Source organism: Natator depressus, chromosome 17, assembly GCF_965152275.1.
Source record: "Natator depressus isolate rNatDep1 chromosome 17, rNatDep2.hap1, whole genome shotgun sequence".
NCBI lineage: Eukaryota > Metazoa > Chordata > Testudines > Cheloniidae > Natator > Natator depressus.
The window spans coordinates 7,121,451-7,140,959 of NC_134250.1; the positions used below are offsets into that span (position 1 = coordinate 7,121,451).

At 44.5% G+C, this 19,509-nt stretch overlaps 2 protein-coding genes across 4 annotated transcripts in view; one reads left to right on the forward strand and one right to left on the reverse strand.

Moving 5' to 3' along the window:
• The window catches only part of DHRS11 (dehydrogenase/reductase 11), a 70,660-nt gene that overhangs the window by 27,189 nt on the left and 23,962 nt on the right, over positions 1-19,509 (forward strand). The gene's annotated exons all lie outside the window — the stretch shown is intronic.
• Positions 16,758-19,238, reverse strand: LOC142000547 (uncharacterized). The gene is made up of 3 exons (XM_074974931.1): positions 19,224-19,238; positions 17,814-18,066; positions 16,758-17,225 (listed from the first exon to the last, which is right to left on the reverse strand). The coding sequence occupies exons 1-3, from the start codon at positions 19,236-19,238 to the stop codon at positions 16,816-16,818; spliced, it is 678 nt and encodes a 225-aa protein (XP_074831032.1). The 3' UTR covers positions 16,758-16,815.

Consider the following 19,509-nt stretch of genomic DNA (forward strand, 5'->3'; position numbering starts at 1 on the left):
ATCACAAAGCGCTTTATAAAGGAGATAAGTATCATTATTCTCATTTTACAGATTGGGAAACTAAGGCACAGAGAAGTGAAATGACTTGACCAAGGTCAATCAGCAGGGCAGTGACAGAGAAGTGGCAAGCAAATCCAGGTCTCCTGTGTCGCAGTCCAGTTCACTATCCATAGGTGCTGGAACTAGGATCTGCTACACCCCTGGCTTGAAGTAGTTGCCATCATATACAGGGTTTGCAGTTTGGTGCAATGGCTCTTAGCACCCCCACTATAAAAATTGTGCCGGAACTCCTGGTGCTGTCCGCTGGGCTGCAGTGCCTTTCTTGTGTTACCATCCTGGCTTTACATCTTATTTAAAACAAGCATCAAACTTGTCAATAAGTAAAAATGGAAATAACTTACAAAACCCAATTTCCTTTCACCATTGACGCAGTTTTTTTTTTTTTTTTTTGTACTTCACTCACCTTGGAAAATGAAAATAGAGGAGACAGTTTCACTTTCCTTTCTAGTCAGTTTCTTGTTATGGAACATTTGGGTTACAACATTGCAAGGTGAAATGTTTAAGACTTTGATATAGCAAAGCGCGTAAGCATTTACACCAGTCTGTCCCTTTCAGGAAAGTGCTTAAGTACATGCTTAACTTTAAGCCAAAGGGATTTAAATACCTGTGATATACAAGTGGATGGAGTAGATGATCTTATGGTTCGTTCTGGCCTTCAAGTATATGAATTAAGCATAGAGTTAATGGGTTAGTTTGCCAAATCAGGGCCTAAACCTTTTTTAAGAGTCATTTAAATATTTATATTAAGTTTTTGTAAAATCTTTAAGAATTATTTACTGGATCCTAGATTTTGGGTCTAAAGTATGTAACTGTGTCCTTTACAATTGTCTAGCGCACAAAAGTCTTCTCAGGACTGCTGCTGTCTATTTTTAATATGCATGGCGCATGTCATATGATACAGCAAGATGCAGTTTTTTAAAAAAAAGGTAACCAAACGTATCCTAAACAGCTGGACCAGATTCCTCCTTTGGCTCTTTATTGGAGACCTAATTCTTCTTTCCTTTATGCTAGTTTAGGTCAAGGTTAACACAGACACAATCAATGGTAAGACTGGTATAAGTGAGAGGACATTCCTGCCCTATATGTCAAGTATCTGATGCAGTAGAACCTCACTGAAGGGATGCTCCTTGCAAAACATTGTGCTTTATGAACAATTATAAGTCTAACAGGATGTTGGGAATGACCTGCTCAAATCCTGCTTTTGTATTGGCTACTTTTCAGGCTTAGTAGCTAGGAAATACTGTCTCTATGGCAATGGGCGGTTCCATTTTAAACTTTTGAACATGTGAAGTAATTATTTTTTCTTTGTTATATTTTCCTAATATATAATGGTACTAATGGCCACCTGGCTGGCACTTAATGACAAGCTGGGTTAAAGGGCTAGGGCTTCATCTGAAATCTTCAACTCTACCAGCTGGTGGTTAACTGCCAGGAAATAATCTTCCCCCATAGGGCATCCTGGTTTAAATGAGATCATGACAATGAGATTGATTGTATAGGAACAAAAGGAGTTGGGATTGGGCAGGAGCAGTGATTAGATCTCCGGTTAGACGCTAGGAAAACATTCCCAGCCTGATTCCAAATCGTGTTTAACTGCTTACACATTTCAGACCCATTTTCCACTGGTGTAAATAACCCCACAAATCACAGAGCAATGAAGAATCAGACCCTTCGGCCTGGTCTACACACAGATTTTGCACTATTTTGGCTAAGGGTGAAAATTTTTCCGGAAATTATTATACGAGTACAACCCCTAGGATGGAAGCAGTTATACCTGTATAAAAGTCCCTTATTCTGTGAGGCTCATTCCACCTCCTGTGGGAACAAGCTGTACCGGTATAAGCACTTTTAACTGTGTCTATGCTGTGGGGTTTTGGGGCTGAAAACAGTAGTCATGTAATAACTAAAATAATGTAATAATTAAAATAATGCAACTCCTGCATGTAGAAAAGGCCTTAGTTGAAACTGTAGCAAGGGTATTCAGCTGATAAATCTGTCCTTTGAAGTTCACCTTCATATACCAAATGCTTACCGTATGCTTTTAAAATTTCCTGGCTTTCCCATTTCTGTATCGAAGCTGTCACTTCATAGACATCAAGGTGATTAGCTTAGTATAAATGTCTAGAGAGACTCACTGTACTGCCTTTTGTATTATTCACCCCCTGTAGATGTGATCAGAAGCTGACTAGTCTCTGCGTAAATGACAATCTGGCCTATGGAAATGGTCCAGCCCTATTTGAGTTCTTGGTCATCTTAACAGCAGGGAATTTACTGTTCTGATCAATGTCTATTTCCAATGGAGAATGTTAGGAGGGATTAGCCTAACGAGCTAGACAAATTCAGACTGGAACTCAGGTGTACATTTTTAATAGCAAGGATAATTAACCACTGGAGCAATTTAGCAAGGGTTGTGATGGATTGTCCATCACTGGCAATTTTGAAATCAAGATTGGACGTTTTTCTAAAAGATCTGCTCTAGGAATTGTTTTGGGGAAGTTCTATGGCCTGTGTTATACAACAGGTCGGACTAGATGATCACCGGGGTCCCTTCTGGCCTTGTCGAGTGTAGTGGCGACTAAACTACAGGGTAAGGACTCAGATCTGGGTTTTGGTCCTTGTTCTGTTAGTCACCTGCTGTGTTACTTAACGCCTACATATTTTCAAATCCTCTATCAATTTTCAGTGCCTCACTTTTTGGGAACCCGGTTTGAGACATCTCTCATCTCAGGTTGAGACAGAAGGCTATATAAAGGCAAAAGGATACAGTACCAGCCTGGAAGTCAGGCGACCTCCGTTCTCTCTGTCACTCTATTTTAGTGTGACCTTGGCCAAGTCGCTTCGCCTCTCTGTGCCTCATTTCCACCCATTATCCAAAATGGGGATAATGATGTGTACCCACCTTTTGTAAAGTGCTTTGATATTTATGATTAAAACAGGCAATATTGGTGCTAAGTTTTATGATTATCATTATTACTATTTAAGAGCTGTGAGCAAAGACAGTAAAATGTATTATTTATATAAGAACATAAGAATGGCCAGACCAGTGGTCCATCTAGCTCAGTCTCCTGTCTTCCAGCAGTTGCCGGTGTCAGATGCTTCAGAGGGAATGAACAGAACAGGGCAATTTATCAAGTGATCCATTCTGTGTTGTCCAGTCCTAGCTTCTGGCAGTCAGAGGTTCAGAGGCATGGGCTTGGGTGTCCCTGGCCATCTTGGCTACTAGCCACTGATGGACCTTTCCTTCATGAACTTATCTAATTCTCTTTTGAACCCCATTATAGTATTGGCCCTCACAACATCCCCTGGCAACGAATGCCACAGGTTGACTGTGTGTTGTGTGAAGAAATACTTCCTTATGTTAGTTTTAAATCTGCTGCCTATTGATTTCTTGGGTGACCTCTGGTTCTTGTGTTTTGTGAAAGGGTGAGTAACACTTCTTGATTCACTTTCTCCACACCATTCATGATTTTATAGATCTCTACCATATCTCTGCTTAGTTGTGTCTTTTCTAAGATGAACCTGCCCATATGGAAGCTGTTCCTTATCCCTAATTATTTTTGTTGCCTTTCTCTGTACTTTTCCCAATGCTAATATATCTTTTTTGAGATGGGGTGACCAGAACTGCACGCAGTATTCAAGCTGTGGGTGTGCCATGGATTTATGCTGTGGCATTATGATATTTTCTGTCATATTATCTATCCCTTACATAATGGTTTGTAATGTTGAGTTAGCTTTTTGACTGCCACTGCATAATGAGCAGATGTTTTCAGAGAATTATCCACAATGACGCCAAGATCTCTTTCTTGAGTGTTAACAGCTAATTTATACCCACAAAATGATGGGGTCTAGTTGGGATTATGTTTTCCACTGTGCTTTACTTTGCATTTATCAACACTGAATTTCTTCTGCCATTTTGTTGCCCAGTCACCTAGTTTTGTGAGATCCCTTTGTAACTCTTCACAGTCAGCCTTGGACTTAACTGTCTTGAGTAATTTTGTATCATCTGCAGACTTCGCCACCTCACTGTTAACCCCCTTTTTTTCCAGCTCATGTATGAATATGTTGAACAGCACTGGTCCCAGTACAGATCTTTGGGGAACCCTGCTGTTTACCTCTCTTCACTGTGAACACTGTCTGTTTATTCCTACCCTTTGTTTCCTATTTGAGCTGTCTGTTGGCTCAGCAGCTGCTATCCTTCTGAAACCCAGAGAAAATGTCCCTAGTGTTTTGTTTAGGATTGGCTAAGAGTTAAATGATGCCCTGGAAGAATATCACAATCTCCTTCAGTTTGTAGAGTTGCCATCCATATTTTCCATAGCACCATTTCTTTGCAAACTTCCATGAGGCTGGTCTGTCTTTGAAGAGAGCCTGTGACTTTCCTTTATTCACAAGATCCCATTAAGCGATTTTTGGCTCAGACTGAACGCCAGCGATGTACACCAGGCGCTTTGTTCTCAAAGAGAATTTGCTAGAGCAGACGTAACCTGGGAGATGAAAAGAGCCATCTTGATTCATGTTTCTGCAGGTGGCAAACTGCACAGAACAACAACAACCAAAAAAAAAACCCCTCAGGAGATTTTCTGGGATGATTGCTGTGGTCAATCTTGACAGCGGAGCCCTTCATTAAGTGAGGAAGAACTACATGCTGTTGTATGTGGTTTCTAGCGCCAAGATGATGAGATTAACTAGAGGCAAGGTGTGTCCTTTGCAATCCTCAGGAAAACAGCATTAGCAGCTCTGGATCATCATCAGCTGGTCTACCCTTCTGTTTTGTTTGAATCTCCACCAAGGTCCATACGCTTGGGTTTATGGCATCTAGGCCTGATCTTTTTTCATGCCAGTGTTGTACTGAATGTTTAAAAGCACTAGCCAGCTGAATGTGGAAACAGAGAGGTTAGAAATGTTGGTTTCTCTCTGGCTCACAACTGTGCACTGAAAACTTATGCTGAAAGCCAAACCAAAGAAAAGGCAATGGATCGCCTGAGAAACCTGAAATTGCAAAACTAGTTTCTTTCAGTGCAGAATTAAAAATTTTCCCCATGGAGAGAAATAAGGGGGGCAGAATCCTGGAGTGGACTTTAAATGGCATGACGGATCTCTCTCTCTGGATACATTTGAGGGTATGTTCTCATTCCCCAAGGGAATATGCAAAACGCTTCCCCCAGGCTTCCCTGTGGTCTTGTCCACACAGTCAGTCCCGTGAGTGATGCCAGCTTCAGCACACCCAGGGGGCAAAGGACTGAAGTTGAACCTTTAAACAAAAATCCCTGTCTGCTAGTGTTTCTGTTCTTTTCACATCATCATTCGGATGCTGCAAGCATTGGCAGATCCATTCTCTCCCCTCAGTCTTCCCCTATGCGCTGGCCTACGGCAAGTGGGCCTGATTCTGATCTCTCTTTCTCTAGTGTAACTACATTGACTTCAGTCATATTATTTCTAATTTACCACTGATGCAAGTGAAATCAGAATCAGGCCAAGTAGTAACTTTTTGCTGGCCAGGGCTAGCTCTGTGAGGGCCAGATCCTAAGCTCATTGAAGTCAATGGAAAGCATAGATCAGAGCATGAGGGCTTGTCTATGCTACCGGCCAGATCGACGGGCAGCGATCACTCCAGCGGGGGTCGATTTATCATGTCTAGTATAGACATGATAAATCGACCGCTGATCGCTCTAATGTCGATTCTGGTACTCCACCTCAATGAAAAGCGCAAGGGGAATCGACGGGAGAGTGTCTTCTGTCAACACACCACAATGAAGACACCGCAGTAGGTAGATCTAAGTACATCAACTTCAGCTACGATATTCACGTAGCTGAAGTTGCGTAACTTAGATCGACACTCCCCCCCCCCGTAGTGTAGACCAGCCCTTAGTCACCTTCTGCCACCATCCCACCTTTACCTATCTGGTTCTGTGTTACTTCTTCCCTAATCTAGCAAAGATGAAGGGGGTGAAGCATGTCCTAAAGTTTTAGGTGTTCCCTATTCTTCTGAACTGTCCCATGGCTCTTAGATCAGCCCTCAAAACTGGAGAAGCAACAACTGTTTAAACCTCCCTTGAGTAGGCATGTGCCTCAGAGTAACCGCAATGATTTGTCCTATGTGCAGAAGTGTGCTGGGAAAGTTGCATATACAACTGGAGACCATATAGACCTGGTTGGGGGGGAAATTTGATGGGGATTTGATTGGTTTCCCCCCCCATTTATTTTAAAAACATTGAAATTACATTGAATTTCAGCCAGCTCTACTGGTCTTTGGGGTCGTGTGGGGAGAAATGTGTGTGCGTGTGTAATTTCCCACACACAGTTTAAAATTCCCCCTCTCCTACCATTATTTTGAATCTTGGAATTCAAAATTAACTCAAATTTGAAACATTTTGGATCGCTCCAATAAACCTGCATCAATGAGAATGAAATAAGAAAGACTGTGTGTGTGTGTTTCTCTACACTTTTACAGCTTGTAAATGTGTGGTGTTGGGTTTTTTTGTTGTTGTTTTTTTTTTTACTCTTTTTCTTTGTTATCCAAGATGCACAATGATTCTTGGTAACCTTGAGATATAGTGGATGTCCTGTTTTTGTTTTCTGTACCTTGGTACATTAACATCCAATGACTGCATCCTGCTTTACCATGATGGAAAGTGACAGTGACCGTCAAAATTCCAGGCACTGCTGGAACAGTAATTGAACAAAATTCTCACATCATCCTTGGGTGTACTGCAGTGCACTTTGTAAGTTTTTTAAAAAGAAGAGCAATTCAGGAACATTAAAAATGGCCAAGACTTGCGAAACTAAGACCAGCTCAGTCTTGAGCCGACCTGATGTTTTATTTCATTCTTGTTACATCTCTGCCCAGTTGTCTTGCTGTTCCCAGTAATAAGAGACAGGTGAAGTCAGTTTGGAATTAGTTGCTATTAATTTTCTCCACTCTCTTCCCAGCCACCCACAGTTAGAACTTTTTAATGTTCTGCAGATGCCAGAATTTGGGGGTATTGCCCCACTTGCCTCAATTAAACATTTAATTACAAGATAGAGGGAGCCTTATTCCCATTTACACAAGGCCCTTTTACACTGGTCTGGATGTAAATGTAATTCATGCCCATTTTAAGGCCCCTCTGCACTGTAAATGAGAATCTGATCCAAACAGTTTTGACACTGTTTCACAGGATCAGGTCTCCAGTAGGTTTACTCATGTGCCCTGTGTTCTGTTTTCTTCTGTATCTTGGGGGAGCAGGGACCTGATGGGGGGTGTGTGTGTGTGTGTGTGTGTGTAAAATCTCTCTATCTCTACCTCTCTCTATCTATCTCAAGTGAAGTTTCTTAGGGAGACTCAGCGGGGGAGAGAATTATCTTATCAGGAAGAGGACAGAAGGAAATATTCTTCCAACTAACCGAGCTCTTTGTGCTGCGTGTTAACTGCAGCATTTGGATTAGTGTATCTTAATTTCCTGAAAAGTTTATTTTACACGGCCGTGGGCATGATGGCTTAACATGTGCCGTCTGCTGCTCAGAAATCCTAAAATCGAGAGTGACCTTTGGTGTCTGAGTGCCTGGCGTAGGTTGTTTACTAGGACTTCCTGTTCCCTTGGCACAACGTACCAAGATACAGTGATTGCATTTGGGAGCAAATTAAGATCTTATCCCAAGTACAGAAAGTACATGGCCACGGACAGGCTTATGGGAGCAAAGAATGTGACCACCAACGCTGTGGAGACTCTTCTGCTGTGATACTTTGTAACGGGCAAATATGGCGTGATAAGCTCTCCCTTTTGAGGTATTGGCATCCAGGCTGCACGATTGTTTTCTGGCTGGGAAGATCTCTGAACTTGGGGCATTATGTCTCTCTCAACCACTGAAATAATCATGAAAGCTGACGCCTTGATGTAAAGCTACGATCAAAATGGATGAATGGCCCTTTCCATCTTATCAGCTGTGTCTGCCTAGAGTCTCATACGGTCATTGCTGTACTTACTTTCTAAAACCAACTCTCTGTATAACTTGGATGCTATATTAAATTTTAATCTAAATTTGGGTTATTGCAGATTGTTTTGTATGTAATTTATGACTTTTAAAACCAACTTTGTAATTTTGGATGATCTAAGCCCTATACCCAGATGTACAGACACTCCTTCCTTAACCTGTGTATTATATAATTTTAACATTAGCTTTGATTAAATTTTAAAATTTGAACACCTCCCAGCAGCTATGGATGCTTCTTTTAATTTGCCTAACTGCTGCTGGCCTTTTAAAAATGTTTCTTTAAGTGTATGCTACAGTCTTTTCCCCTCTTTTTAAGCACACATCTTCCTTCAAACCTTGTCAGCACACAGTGGGCCTATCAGCAAAATCACATAGATGACCAAATGAAACCACTCACAATAAAGGGGCGGAGGGCTATCATTCAATCAGAGGGGCAATTTTATGCTGTGTCCTACAGAAATATTGGCTAGCTCAGAACAAGCAGAGCCCAACAGACAGAATGATGCTATTCAAATGTATCGATTTCCCCGTCATTTAGGCTGAACTCAGCAAGTGCCCCCCCTTTTGTTCTGTAATGCTAGTAATAATAGTAATCACAGTTTGCATTAGTATAGTGCCTTCATTTAAGTAATTTGAAGTGTTTTAGGACCTGATCTAGTGCCCATTGAAGACGGTGGGTTTTGGATTAGACCCTTAGACATTAAGGCTGAGATTTGCAAAGTCGCCTAAGAGATTTGGATGTCCAACTCCAATTAAAATAAATGAGAATTGGGCACTCAAACCCAATCTCAGCCTGTGAGTCTCCTCATCCCAGTGGAGACTCATTGGCGGTTGTGACTTGTCGAAGGCCACACAGCAAGTGATCAGGAGAGCTGGAGTCAGAACCCTGATCCCCAGTTGTGCCTCCCAGGTCACACTTTTAGGATGCAGAATTCATTAAGTTCTGCTAGGGAGAAATTTTCTTGTTAGGATTTTCTGGCCTCTTTGTCCATGTTGCTGTCCTAATTTCTGCTGGCAGATGAACAGAATGTTGATTCTTGCAAAGCTGTAGGGGGCCATGTATTTCAGAGTTCTCTCTCTCTTGTTCGCATGTTGCATGGAGGAATCTGTCGCATCAGAGGCAAGCTGGCTAGGAGCCAATGCCCACGCTTTGGTTTTGTGGTTAACAGGTCCTGTATTATTTGTAAATACACTGCAATCACACATCAGTTCCCACTGCACTCCCTCCCATTTCTCTCTGCAAATCCTGTGACATGTAGAGAAGATTTCACAGTGTACTTTCCCCCCCATTTTCCTTGTGCGCCATAACATTTGTTTTTTCTCTGTCTCTAATATTTATTTAGAAGATGATCATTTTTCTTGTGCCCCCTTGGTGACTCTGACAGATGCTCTCTACCTCCCTGAATAATTGTACAAGTGGAACAAAGCATTCTGAAAGCAGAATTCCCACTGCCCTCACAACAGCAGATTCAGGATGCATTGTAGCTGCTTACGTCCTTGGAACCTGCATAGTTTAGCTTTCCTATGTGCAACAGGGTTAAGAGAATCTGTTTCCTTCATTCTTAGTCATGGACTGATGAAAAGGAAAACCCTTTGAGAAGTGCCTGAGCTGCAAAATTTGGCTCTGGAGTCAGATCTCAAACACTCTGAAAGTTCAGGGAGTGAAATTGCCAGTGAAGTCAATGGCAAAGCTTCCACTGACTTCATTAGGGCCAGGATTTTAACCAGGGTATTTAGATCTGTGGGCTTTGGCTCATTATATTGATATGGACCAGCTGCAAAATTCAGATCTGGGTCTTGGTTTGAATTCTGACCAACCCCGAATTTCATAGCATTTGGACCTGGAGGTTTTGTTTGAAGTTCACCTCTGTGATAGCTGACAAAAGAATAACTCTGTTAATAAGCAGTGAAAGTTGCCTGCCAGGCTTGTTAGCGTCCCCCAGACAGGAGATACCTTTAATGCACTGGTTTATCACTCTTGTTATACTGAACCTCTGCCCTAAGTGGGAGCTGGGATGCAGAGGAGCTGCGGGGGCAAAGCTGCTGTCCATTTACTGGGACGCTTTTGGGGAAAACATGGAGGGTATCCTTGCAGGGTTTTCAGCTTCCAAGCCTCATCTCACTGGTGTTTCTGTAGGACAACGCAATCTGGGCCACTGTATCCCGTAGAAATGTAGTTGGAATTTAGATAGGCAGCCTTGTTGGCCACCCAGGTTCCAGCTTGGATTAGCACCTTACCCGGATGGGGCCTAATTCAACAGCCATGGAAGTCAACGGAAGGGCTCCACTGATTTCAGTCGGTCTGGAGATGGCCCATGAGGAAAACGCTGCAAGCAGCTAACGCCTTAGTTTTACATCTCATCCAAAAATCAGCCTGTGCTCTGAAATCCTAGCGCCACACTACCACAGTTATTCACCCTGGACGTGGAGGGAACGGTGCCATCTCTGAAATCCTTGACCACACCCTCTCAAGATGCTCCTTGAATGCCTCTTGTTCAAGCATTGACCCTGCATAAGGCTGCACAGAGCACGAGAGCGGGTCAGATCACAGCACAAGTTGGTGTGGCTGTGGGCCATTTATTGACTGAGTTTTTGCAGAGGCAACATGTTATCTGTTTGCATTGTCAGGATGCAACACAAATCAGTCTCCTGTGGAGGAAACTACTTATGATATGTGGTATGTCACATAGTCATGCACTGCACCACATCAGGAGGGGTTGTGTCCCCATTGTCCTGCAAACGCATAGGCCAGTCACTTTGGATACAGAGAGAAGGGCTATAAAGGAAAAGAAAGCTCCCTTTAATGCCACGTACATTTTATTTCACCCACTGAAATGTCACATTGGTGAAACGGCTGCAGGCTACAGAGTTTGCAAGTGATTTGGTGGATGTTTGTAGCCAGAGTCCATCTCTCCCCAGCAGCCAGACATCATGTGACTATCGCCTCATACTGGAAGCTGTCACTGTCTCTAATGTGACATATCAGCGATGAGATGCTGTTTCTCATTAGCATCAGGGCCCTTTGGAAGGGGTGAGAGGGGATCCTCTGGAGAATTTTGGGCTGTGGCTGTTGAATGATTAACACACACAGAGAGCCGCAGAGCCTCTCATTTCATTAGCTTTGTATCATTTAGTTTGATAAAAGAGCTGGATGCTTATAATAATCGCCAATCATGATTAATTAGCAACGGTAATGCATGCAATTGCTGTGTCCTTTATCCACACTTGTGTGTGTTAAGCCTACAGCTTGTCACCCTCCATGCTGTGACGTTATTTATTCTCTTTATTAGTGGCCTCGATCTTGTAACGAGACCTCTGTTGTGCGGGGTGCTGTACACGCATAGAACATGTGTATGCAGTTAAATAATGTTAAAAAGACTTTCACATCCAGATTCAGAATCTTGTCTGTGTAAATATTTTTTTAATATGATCATTTACCTTTTTTCCCCTCTCAAATGACCTGATTTTTGCCTTTAAAAATTCTCATGGAGACGATTAAGGGTTTGCTCAGACTAGGTCACAACCTCCCAGGCGAATGGATAAAAAAACATAGGATAGATAAGCCACATGGAGCTAGATAATTGTATTGTTTAGATCATTGTATTGTTCTTGATGCAAAACCTGATACAGGGAGGCAAAAGTCTATTGCTTTCATGCCCCCTTCTGATCCCAGGGGCTGTTTGGACGTGGCTTTTGCCCTGTGTGCAAGTTTGAGGAGCCTCAATGTTGCTCTAAACTAGGGCAATTTTAAAGCAGCGGAAGCAGAGACCAGGATGTGGCTTCCAGGGTGCGAATGCATAGAACAAATGCATTACAGTGTGTAGGTGATGCACTGGAAAGCTATTCAAGCTCCTGCAATAAAAGATGAAAACTAAGCAAGGAAACAAAATACAGTACCAATGTTAATATCCCCTGTGAATGTGTGTGAAGATTCTATTCCTCTCTGCATGCAGGCAGGATTAAAAAAAAAACACCTAATAAACTCGGGGCCTGATTCCCCTCTGACTTACACCAGTGTAATACCATTGACTTCAAATGACTTACACTGCTGTGAGAGGAGAATCAGGCCCTTAAAGCTGCACAAATGAATAATAAATTGAGCTATATTTATGTTGGAAGCATACACATTAAAAAGCACGTACATACAAATTCCCTTTGGTTCCTGTAATGTAATGCTGCTTTATGAGTTTTGCCTCTTAAATTCAGGGGGAAAACAGGACAAACAAACCCAAGTACAATAGAACTGTGAAAAAAAATGTATCCAATAATCTTCATCTTTCTGTTCAGATACAATGAGCCCTAAGCCTCCCCTGCACAAAGACCTTTTCTTAGGCTTCTTGTGAAGGAGAAGAATTTCACCCTGTTCTCACTTGCCAGATTTTTGATACCGGATCATTGTGCTTTTCACAATGTAGAGGTTTGTTGTTTACTATATGTAATGAATCCCAGTGCTCTCTGAGCATGGTATGCGTGTCCCTTTTTTGTTTTTTAAGGGCAAATATTCAACAAAATTGAATGTAAAATTACATTGTGCATACTGACAGTGACTTGTAACAAGGCGCTTTTGCTGGGATTTAGTTGCTAATTAAAGGTATGACTGTGTGATTGCAGTTGCACTGGTATAAACCAGGAGGAGCTCCAGACAAGTCAGTGGGGGTAATGCTAAGGCCAGTATTAGGGAAGTTGGTTTGTAGTTTAGGGAACAATTTCCCTGCACCTTTAGTTATTTACATTAATGCAAAGTGGGGATAAAAGGCTACCAGATGATAATGGTAGCACTTTAAATCAGTTTTGCATGGTGTGATTGTATACGATGCAGGAAATCGTGAACTGGGCCCACAGGTCCTGATTATTAGTAGTAAATAAATCATTATTTTTATGACTGTAGTGCCAAGAAGTCCCAGTCATGGACCAGGCTGTCAATATACAAGGTGCTGTCATCTCTTGTTTACACTGTTTTTAATCTGGTAATGCCATTAATTTAGTGGAATTATTCCTGGTTTGCACTGGTGTAGGTGAGATCATAATCAGGCCTTGTCTTCATTGCTGAAAAGGTGTGTGTGTTTTTTACCTCAGGGTAACTAATATGGTAAAAACACGGTGAAAGTCTGGCATTTTTGCTTCACCTCAGGGTAAATTAGGCAAGGTCAGCACTATAACCCCACGTGAAGTTTAGACTTTACCCAGTTTACCTCATATAAAACTTAAGTGCCTGGTCTTTCCTGTATTTTTAATTCAGGATGGTTCATGCATGTTAGTTACCCTGAGATGAAAAAATGCGTCTTTTTTTAGCAGTGAAGTCAAGCCCTAGGCCCAAAGCCTGAAACCCATACTGCGTTCAGTTCAGCGCCGTTATTCCTGTGGGATTCAATAGAAGAGGTGTATCTGGGGAGAGACAAAACACAAAGACGTCTTTCTTTTGCTAATGTCACTTGGGGATGTAGGGACTAATTCTCATTTACACTATGTAGACACGTAAAATGCTACAGCAGCACACATTCAGCGCTGCAGCTGGGTCGCTGTAGCTCTTCAGTGTAGACACACACAGCAATGCTGGGAGGGGTTCTCCTGTCGGTGTAGTTAATCCACTTTCCAGAGAGGCGGTAGCTAGGTTGATGGAAGAATTCTTCCATCGACCTGGTGCTGTCTACAACAAGGGTTAGAGACAGCGACATCTCTCGGGGCTGTGGATTTTTCACACCCCTGAGAAATGTAGCTATGCTGATGGACATTTTCAGTGTAGACCAGGCTTAACACTGCGTTGCACCACTCTAGCCATGTAAAAGGGGTGTTAAAGTGGGTGTAAATTACCTCTTGTTTGGATTCAGAGTAGCAGCCATGTTAGTCTGTATTCGCAAAAAGAAAAGGAGTACTAGTGGCACCTTAGAGACTAACCAATTTATATGAGCATAAGCTTTCGTGAGCTACAGCTCACTTCATCGGAGTCACTTTATTCTTAGTCTCTTATGTCTACACTACGGAATAAGGTCGAATTTATAGAAATCGGTTTTTTAGAAATCGGTTTTATATATTCGAGTGTGTGTGTCCCCACAGAAGTGCATTGAGTGCATTAACTCGGCGGGGTGCTTCCACAGTACCGAGGCTAGAGTCGACTTCCAGAGCGTTGCACTGTGGGTAGCTATCCCACAGTTCCCGCAGTCTCCGCTGCCCATTGGAATTCTGGGTTGAGATCCCAATGCCTGATGGGGCTGAAACATTGTTGCGGGTGGTTCTGGGTACATATCGTCAGTCCCCCCTTCCCTCCCTCCCTTCCTCCGTGAAAGCAAGGGCAGACAATCGTTTCGCGCCTTTTTTCCTGAGTTACCTGTGCGGACGCCATACCACCGCAAGCATGGAGCCCGCTCAGGTAACCGTCACCGTATGTCTCCTGGGTGCTGGCAGACGCGGCACGGCATTGCTACACAGTAGCAGCAACCCATTGCCTTGTGGCAGCAGACGGTACAATACGACTGGTAGCCGTCCTCGTCATGTCCGAGGTACTCCTGGTCGCCTGTGTGAGGTCGATCAGGAGCGCCTGGGCAGACATGGGCGCAGGGACTAAATTTTTAGTGACTTGACCAGGTCATTCTTTTAAGTCCGGCAGTCAGTCCTATTGAACCGTCTTATGGTGAGCAGGCAGACAATATGGATTGCTAGCAGTCCTATTGCATCGTCTTCTGCCGAGCAGCCATGAGATGTGGATGGCATGCAGTCCTTCTGCACCGTCTGCTGCCAGCCAAAGATGTAAAAGATAGATGGAGTGGATCAAAACAAGAAATAGACCAGATTTGTTTTGTACTCATTTGCCTTCTCCCCTGTCTAGGGGACTCATTCCTCTAGGTCACACTGCAGTCACTCACAGAGAAGGTGCAGCGAGGTAAATCTAGCCATGTATCAATCAGAGGCCAGGCTAACCTCCTTGTTCCAATAAGAACAATAATTAGGTGCACCATTTCTTATTGGAACCCTCCGTGAAGTCCTGCCTGAACTACTCCTTGATGTAAAGCCACCCCCTTTGTGGATTTTAGCCCCCTGAAGCCAACCCTGTAAGCCGTGTCGTCAGTCGCCCCTCCCTCCGTCAGAGCAACGGCAGACAATCATTCCGCGCCTTTTTTCTGTGCGGACGCCATACCAAGGCAAGCATGGAGTCCGCTCAGCTCACTTTGGCAATTAGGAGCACATTAAACACCACACGCATTATCCAGCAGTATATGCAGCACCAGAACCTGGCAAAGCGCTACCGGGCGAGGAGGCGACGTCAGCGGGGTCACGTGAGTGATCAGGACATGGACACAGATTTCTCTGAAAGCATGGGCCCTGCCAATGCATGCATCATGGTGCTAATGGGGCAGGTTCATGCTGTGGAACGCCGATTCTGGGCTCGGGAAACAAGCACAGACTGGTGGGACCGCATAGTGTTGCAGGTCTGGGACGATTCCCAGTGGCTGCGAAACTTTCGCATGCGTAAGGGCACTTTCATGGAACTTTGTGACTTGCTTTCCCCTGCCCTGAAGCGCATGAATACCAAGATGAGAGCAGCCCTCACAGTTGAGAAGCGAGTGGCGATAGCCCTGTGGAAGCTTGGAACGCCAGACAGCTACCGGTCAGTTGGGAATCAATTTGGAGTGGGCAAATCTACTGTGGGGGCTGCTGTGATGCAAGTGGCCCACGCAATCAAAGATCTGCTGATATCAAGGGTAGTGACCCTGGGAAATGTGCAGGTCATAGTGGATGGCTTTGCTGCAATGGGATTCCCTAACTGTGGTGGGGCCATAGACGGAACCCATATCCCTATCTTGGCACCGGAGCACCAAGCCGGCGAGTACATAAACCGCAAGGGGTACTTTTCAATAGTGCTGCAAGCTCTGGTGGATCACAAGGGACGTTTCACCAACATCAACGTGGGATGGCCGGGAAAGGTACATGACGCTCGCATCTTCAGGAACTCTGGTCTGTTTCAAAAGCTTCAAGAAGGGACTTTATTCCCAGACCAGAAAATAACTGTTGGTGATGTTGAAATGCCTATATGTATCCTTGGGGACCCAGCCTACCCCTTAATGCCATGGCTTATGAAGCCGTACACAGGCAGCCTGGACAGTAGTCAGGAGCTGTTCAACTACAGGCTGAGCAAGTGCAGAATGGTGGTAGAATGTGCATTTGGACGTTTAAAGGCGCGCTGGCGCAGTTTACTGACTCGCTTAGACCTCAGCGAAACCAATATTCCCACTGTTATTACTGCTTGCTGTGTGCTCCACAATAAGGAGTAAGGGGGAGACGTTTATGGCGGGGTGGGAGGTTGAGGCAAATCGCCTGGCTGCTGGTTACGCGCAGCCAGACACCAGGGCGGTTAGAAGAGCACAGGAGGGCGCGGTACACATCAGAGAGGCTTTGAAAACCAGTTTCGTGACTGGCCAGGCTACGGTGTGAAAGTTCTGTTTGTTTCTCCTTGATGAAATCCCCCGCCCCTTGGTTCACTCTACTTCCCTGTAAGCTAACCACCCTCTCCGCCTCCCTTGATCACCGCTTGCAGAGGCAATAAAGTCATTGTTGCTTCACATTCATGCATTCTTTATTCATTCATCACACAAATAGGGGGATGACTACCAAGGTAGCCCAGGAGGGGTGATGGAGGAGGGAAGGAAAATGCCACACAGCACTTTAAAAGTTTACAACTTTAAAATTTATTGAATGACAGCCTTCTTTTTTTGGGGCAATCCTCTGTGGTGGAGTGGCTGGTTGGCCGGAGGCCCCCCCACCGCGTTCTTGGGCGTCTGGGTGTGGAGGCTATGGAACTTGGGGAGGAGGGCGGTTGGTTACACAACCAAGTAGTGGCAGTCTGTGCTCCAGCTGCCTTTGCTGCAGCTCAGCCATACACTGGAGCATACTGGTTTGGTCCTCCAGCAGCCTCAGCATTGAATCCTGCCTCCTCTCATCACGCTGCCGCCACATTCGAGCTTCAGCCCTCTCTTCAGCCCGCCACTTACTCTCTTCAGCCCGCCACCTCTCCTCCTGGTCATTTTGTGCTTTCCTGCAGTCTGACATTATTTGCCTCCACGCATTCGTCTGTGCTCTGTCAGTGTGGGAGGACAGCATGAGCTCAGAGAACATTTCATCTCGAGTGCGGTTTTTTTTCTTTCTAATCTTCACTAGCCTCTGGGAAGGAGAAGATCCTGTGATCATTGAAACACATGCAGCTGGTGGAGAAAAGAAAAGGGACAGCGGTATTTAAAAAGACACATTTTATAAAACACTGGCTACACTCTTTCAGGGTAAACCTTGCTGTTAACATTACATACATAGCACATGTGCTTTCGTTACAAGGTCGCATTTTGCCTCCCCCCACCTCATGGCTACCCCCTCAACCCTCCCCCCTCCCTGTGGCTAACAGCGGGGAACATTTCTGTTCAGCCGCAGGCAAACAGCCCAGCAGGAATGGGCTCCTCTGAGTGTCCCCTGAAGAAAAGCACCCTATTTCAACCAGGTGACCATGGATTATATCTCACTCTCCTGAGGATAACACAGAGAGATAAAGAACGAATGTTGCTTGAACACCAGCAAACATACACTGCAATGCTTTGTTGTACAATGATTCCCAAGTACATGTTACTGGCCTGGAGTGGTAAAGTGTCCTACCATGAAGGACGCAATAAGTCTGCCCTCCCCAGAAACCTTTTGCAAAGGCTTTAGGAGTATATCCAGGAGAGCCGCGAATGCCAGGGCAAAGTAATCCTTTCACATGCTTGCTTTTAAACCATGTATAGTATTTTAAAAGGTACACTCACCGGAGGTCCCTTCTCCGCCTGCTGGGTCCAGGAGGCAGCCTTGGGTGGGTTCAGGGGGTACTGGCTCCAGGTCCAGGGTGAGAAACAGTTCCTGGCTGTCGGGAAAACCGGTTTCTCCGCTTGCTTGCTGTGAGCTATCTACAACCTCATCATCATCATCATCTTCTTCGTCCCCAAAACCTGCTTCCGTATTGCCTCCATCTCCATTGAAGGAGTCAAACAACACGGCTGGGGTAGTGGTGGCTGAACCCCCCTAAAATGGCATGCAGCTCATCATAGAAGCGGCATGTTTGGGGCTCTGACCTGGAGCGGCCGTTCGCCTCTCTGGTTTTCTGGTAGGCTTGCCTCAGCTCCTTGAGTTTCACGCGGCACTGCTTCGGGTCCCTGTTATGGCCTCTGTCCTTCATGCCCTGGGAGATTTTGACAAAGGTTTTGGCATTTCGAAAACTGGAACGGAGTTCTGATAGCACGGATTCCTCTCCCCATACAGCGATCAGATCCCGTACCTCCCGTTCGGTCCATGCTGGAGCTCTTTTGTGATTCTGAGACTCCATCATGGTCACCTCTGCTGATGAGCTCTGCATGATCACCTGCAGCTTGCCACGCTGGCCAAACAGGAAATGAGATTCAAAAGTTCGCGGTTCTTTTCCTGTCTACCTGGCCAGTGCATCTGAGTTGAGAGTGCTGTCCAGAGCGGTCAAAATGGAGCACTCTGGGATAGCTCCCGGAGGCCAATACCGTCGAATTGTGTCCACAGTACCCCAAATTCGACCCGGCAAGGCCGATTTAAGCACTAATCCCCTTGTCAGGGGTGGAGTAAGGAAATCGATTTTAAGAGCCCTTTAAGTCGAAATAAAGGGCTTCATCGTGTGGACGGGTGCAGGTTTACATCGATTTAATGCTGCCAAATTCGACCTAAAGTCCTAGTGTAGACCAGGGCTAAGGTGCCACTAGTACTCCTTTTCCTCTTGTTTGGAAGCTCTGAGAACTACTTTAACCCTGAATTACACTTGCATCCACTCTTAGTCCCATCACTCTTTTATGCTGCCAGTGTAGCATAAAAGGGCCTTTGCATAACTGAGAATCAGGCCCAAGGTGACCAGCTAAATTTCAAGGAAATAAAGGACAAGGATATGGAAAAAATATCGGAGAAAGGTTAATTTGAAAGGACATCACTTTACAGACTTACTCGTGGTACAGACTTTTGTATCACTGTGTACTATTCTTTGCATGTTTTAAAGCTTGATTTTTTCCCCCTCTTTTATCTGGGGCAGGGTTTGAGTCTCGGTTGACTTGCACCTTGTCTCGTCATTTGCATTTGTATCACTGTGTACTATTCTTTGCATATTTAAAGCTTGATTTTTTTTTTCTCTTTTATCTGGGGCAGGGTTTGAGTCTTGGTTGACTTACACCTTGTCTCATCATTTGCACCAGTGCTGAGTGAATGATTCCCGAAGGATCACGTTCCTTGCTTTGGCACAAACAGTGCTGATCTGCTTGTGACTTAACTCCCTCCCCCAACCTATCTGAGGTCTCACCACCTCCCCGCAGGTCGGCAGGCAACCTTTTGCTTCACTGCAGTAGCCTGCAGGATGTGAGATTGTCTTTCCTTCTCAAGTGCTTTGTCTTTTAAATGACTCTTGTTTTATGTATTGAATCCCCCCACCCTTCCATCTGGCTTTTATATTCTTACTTT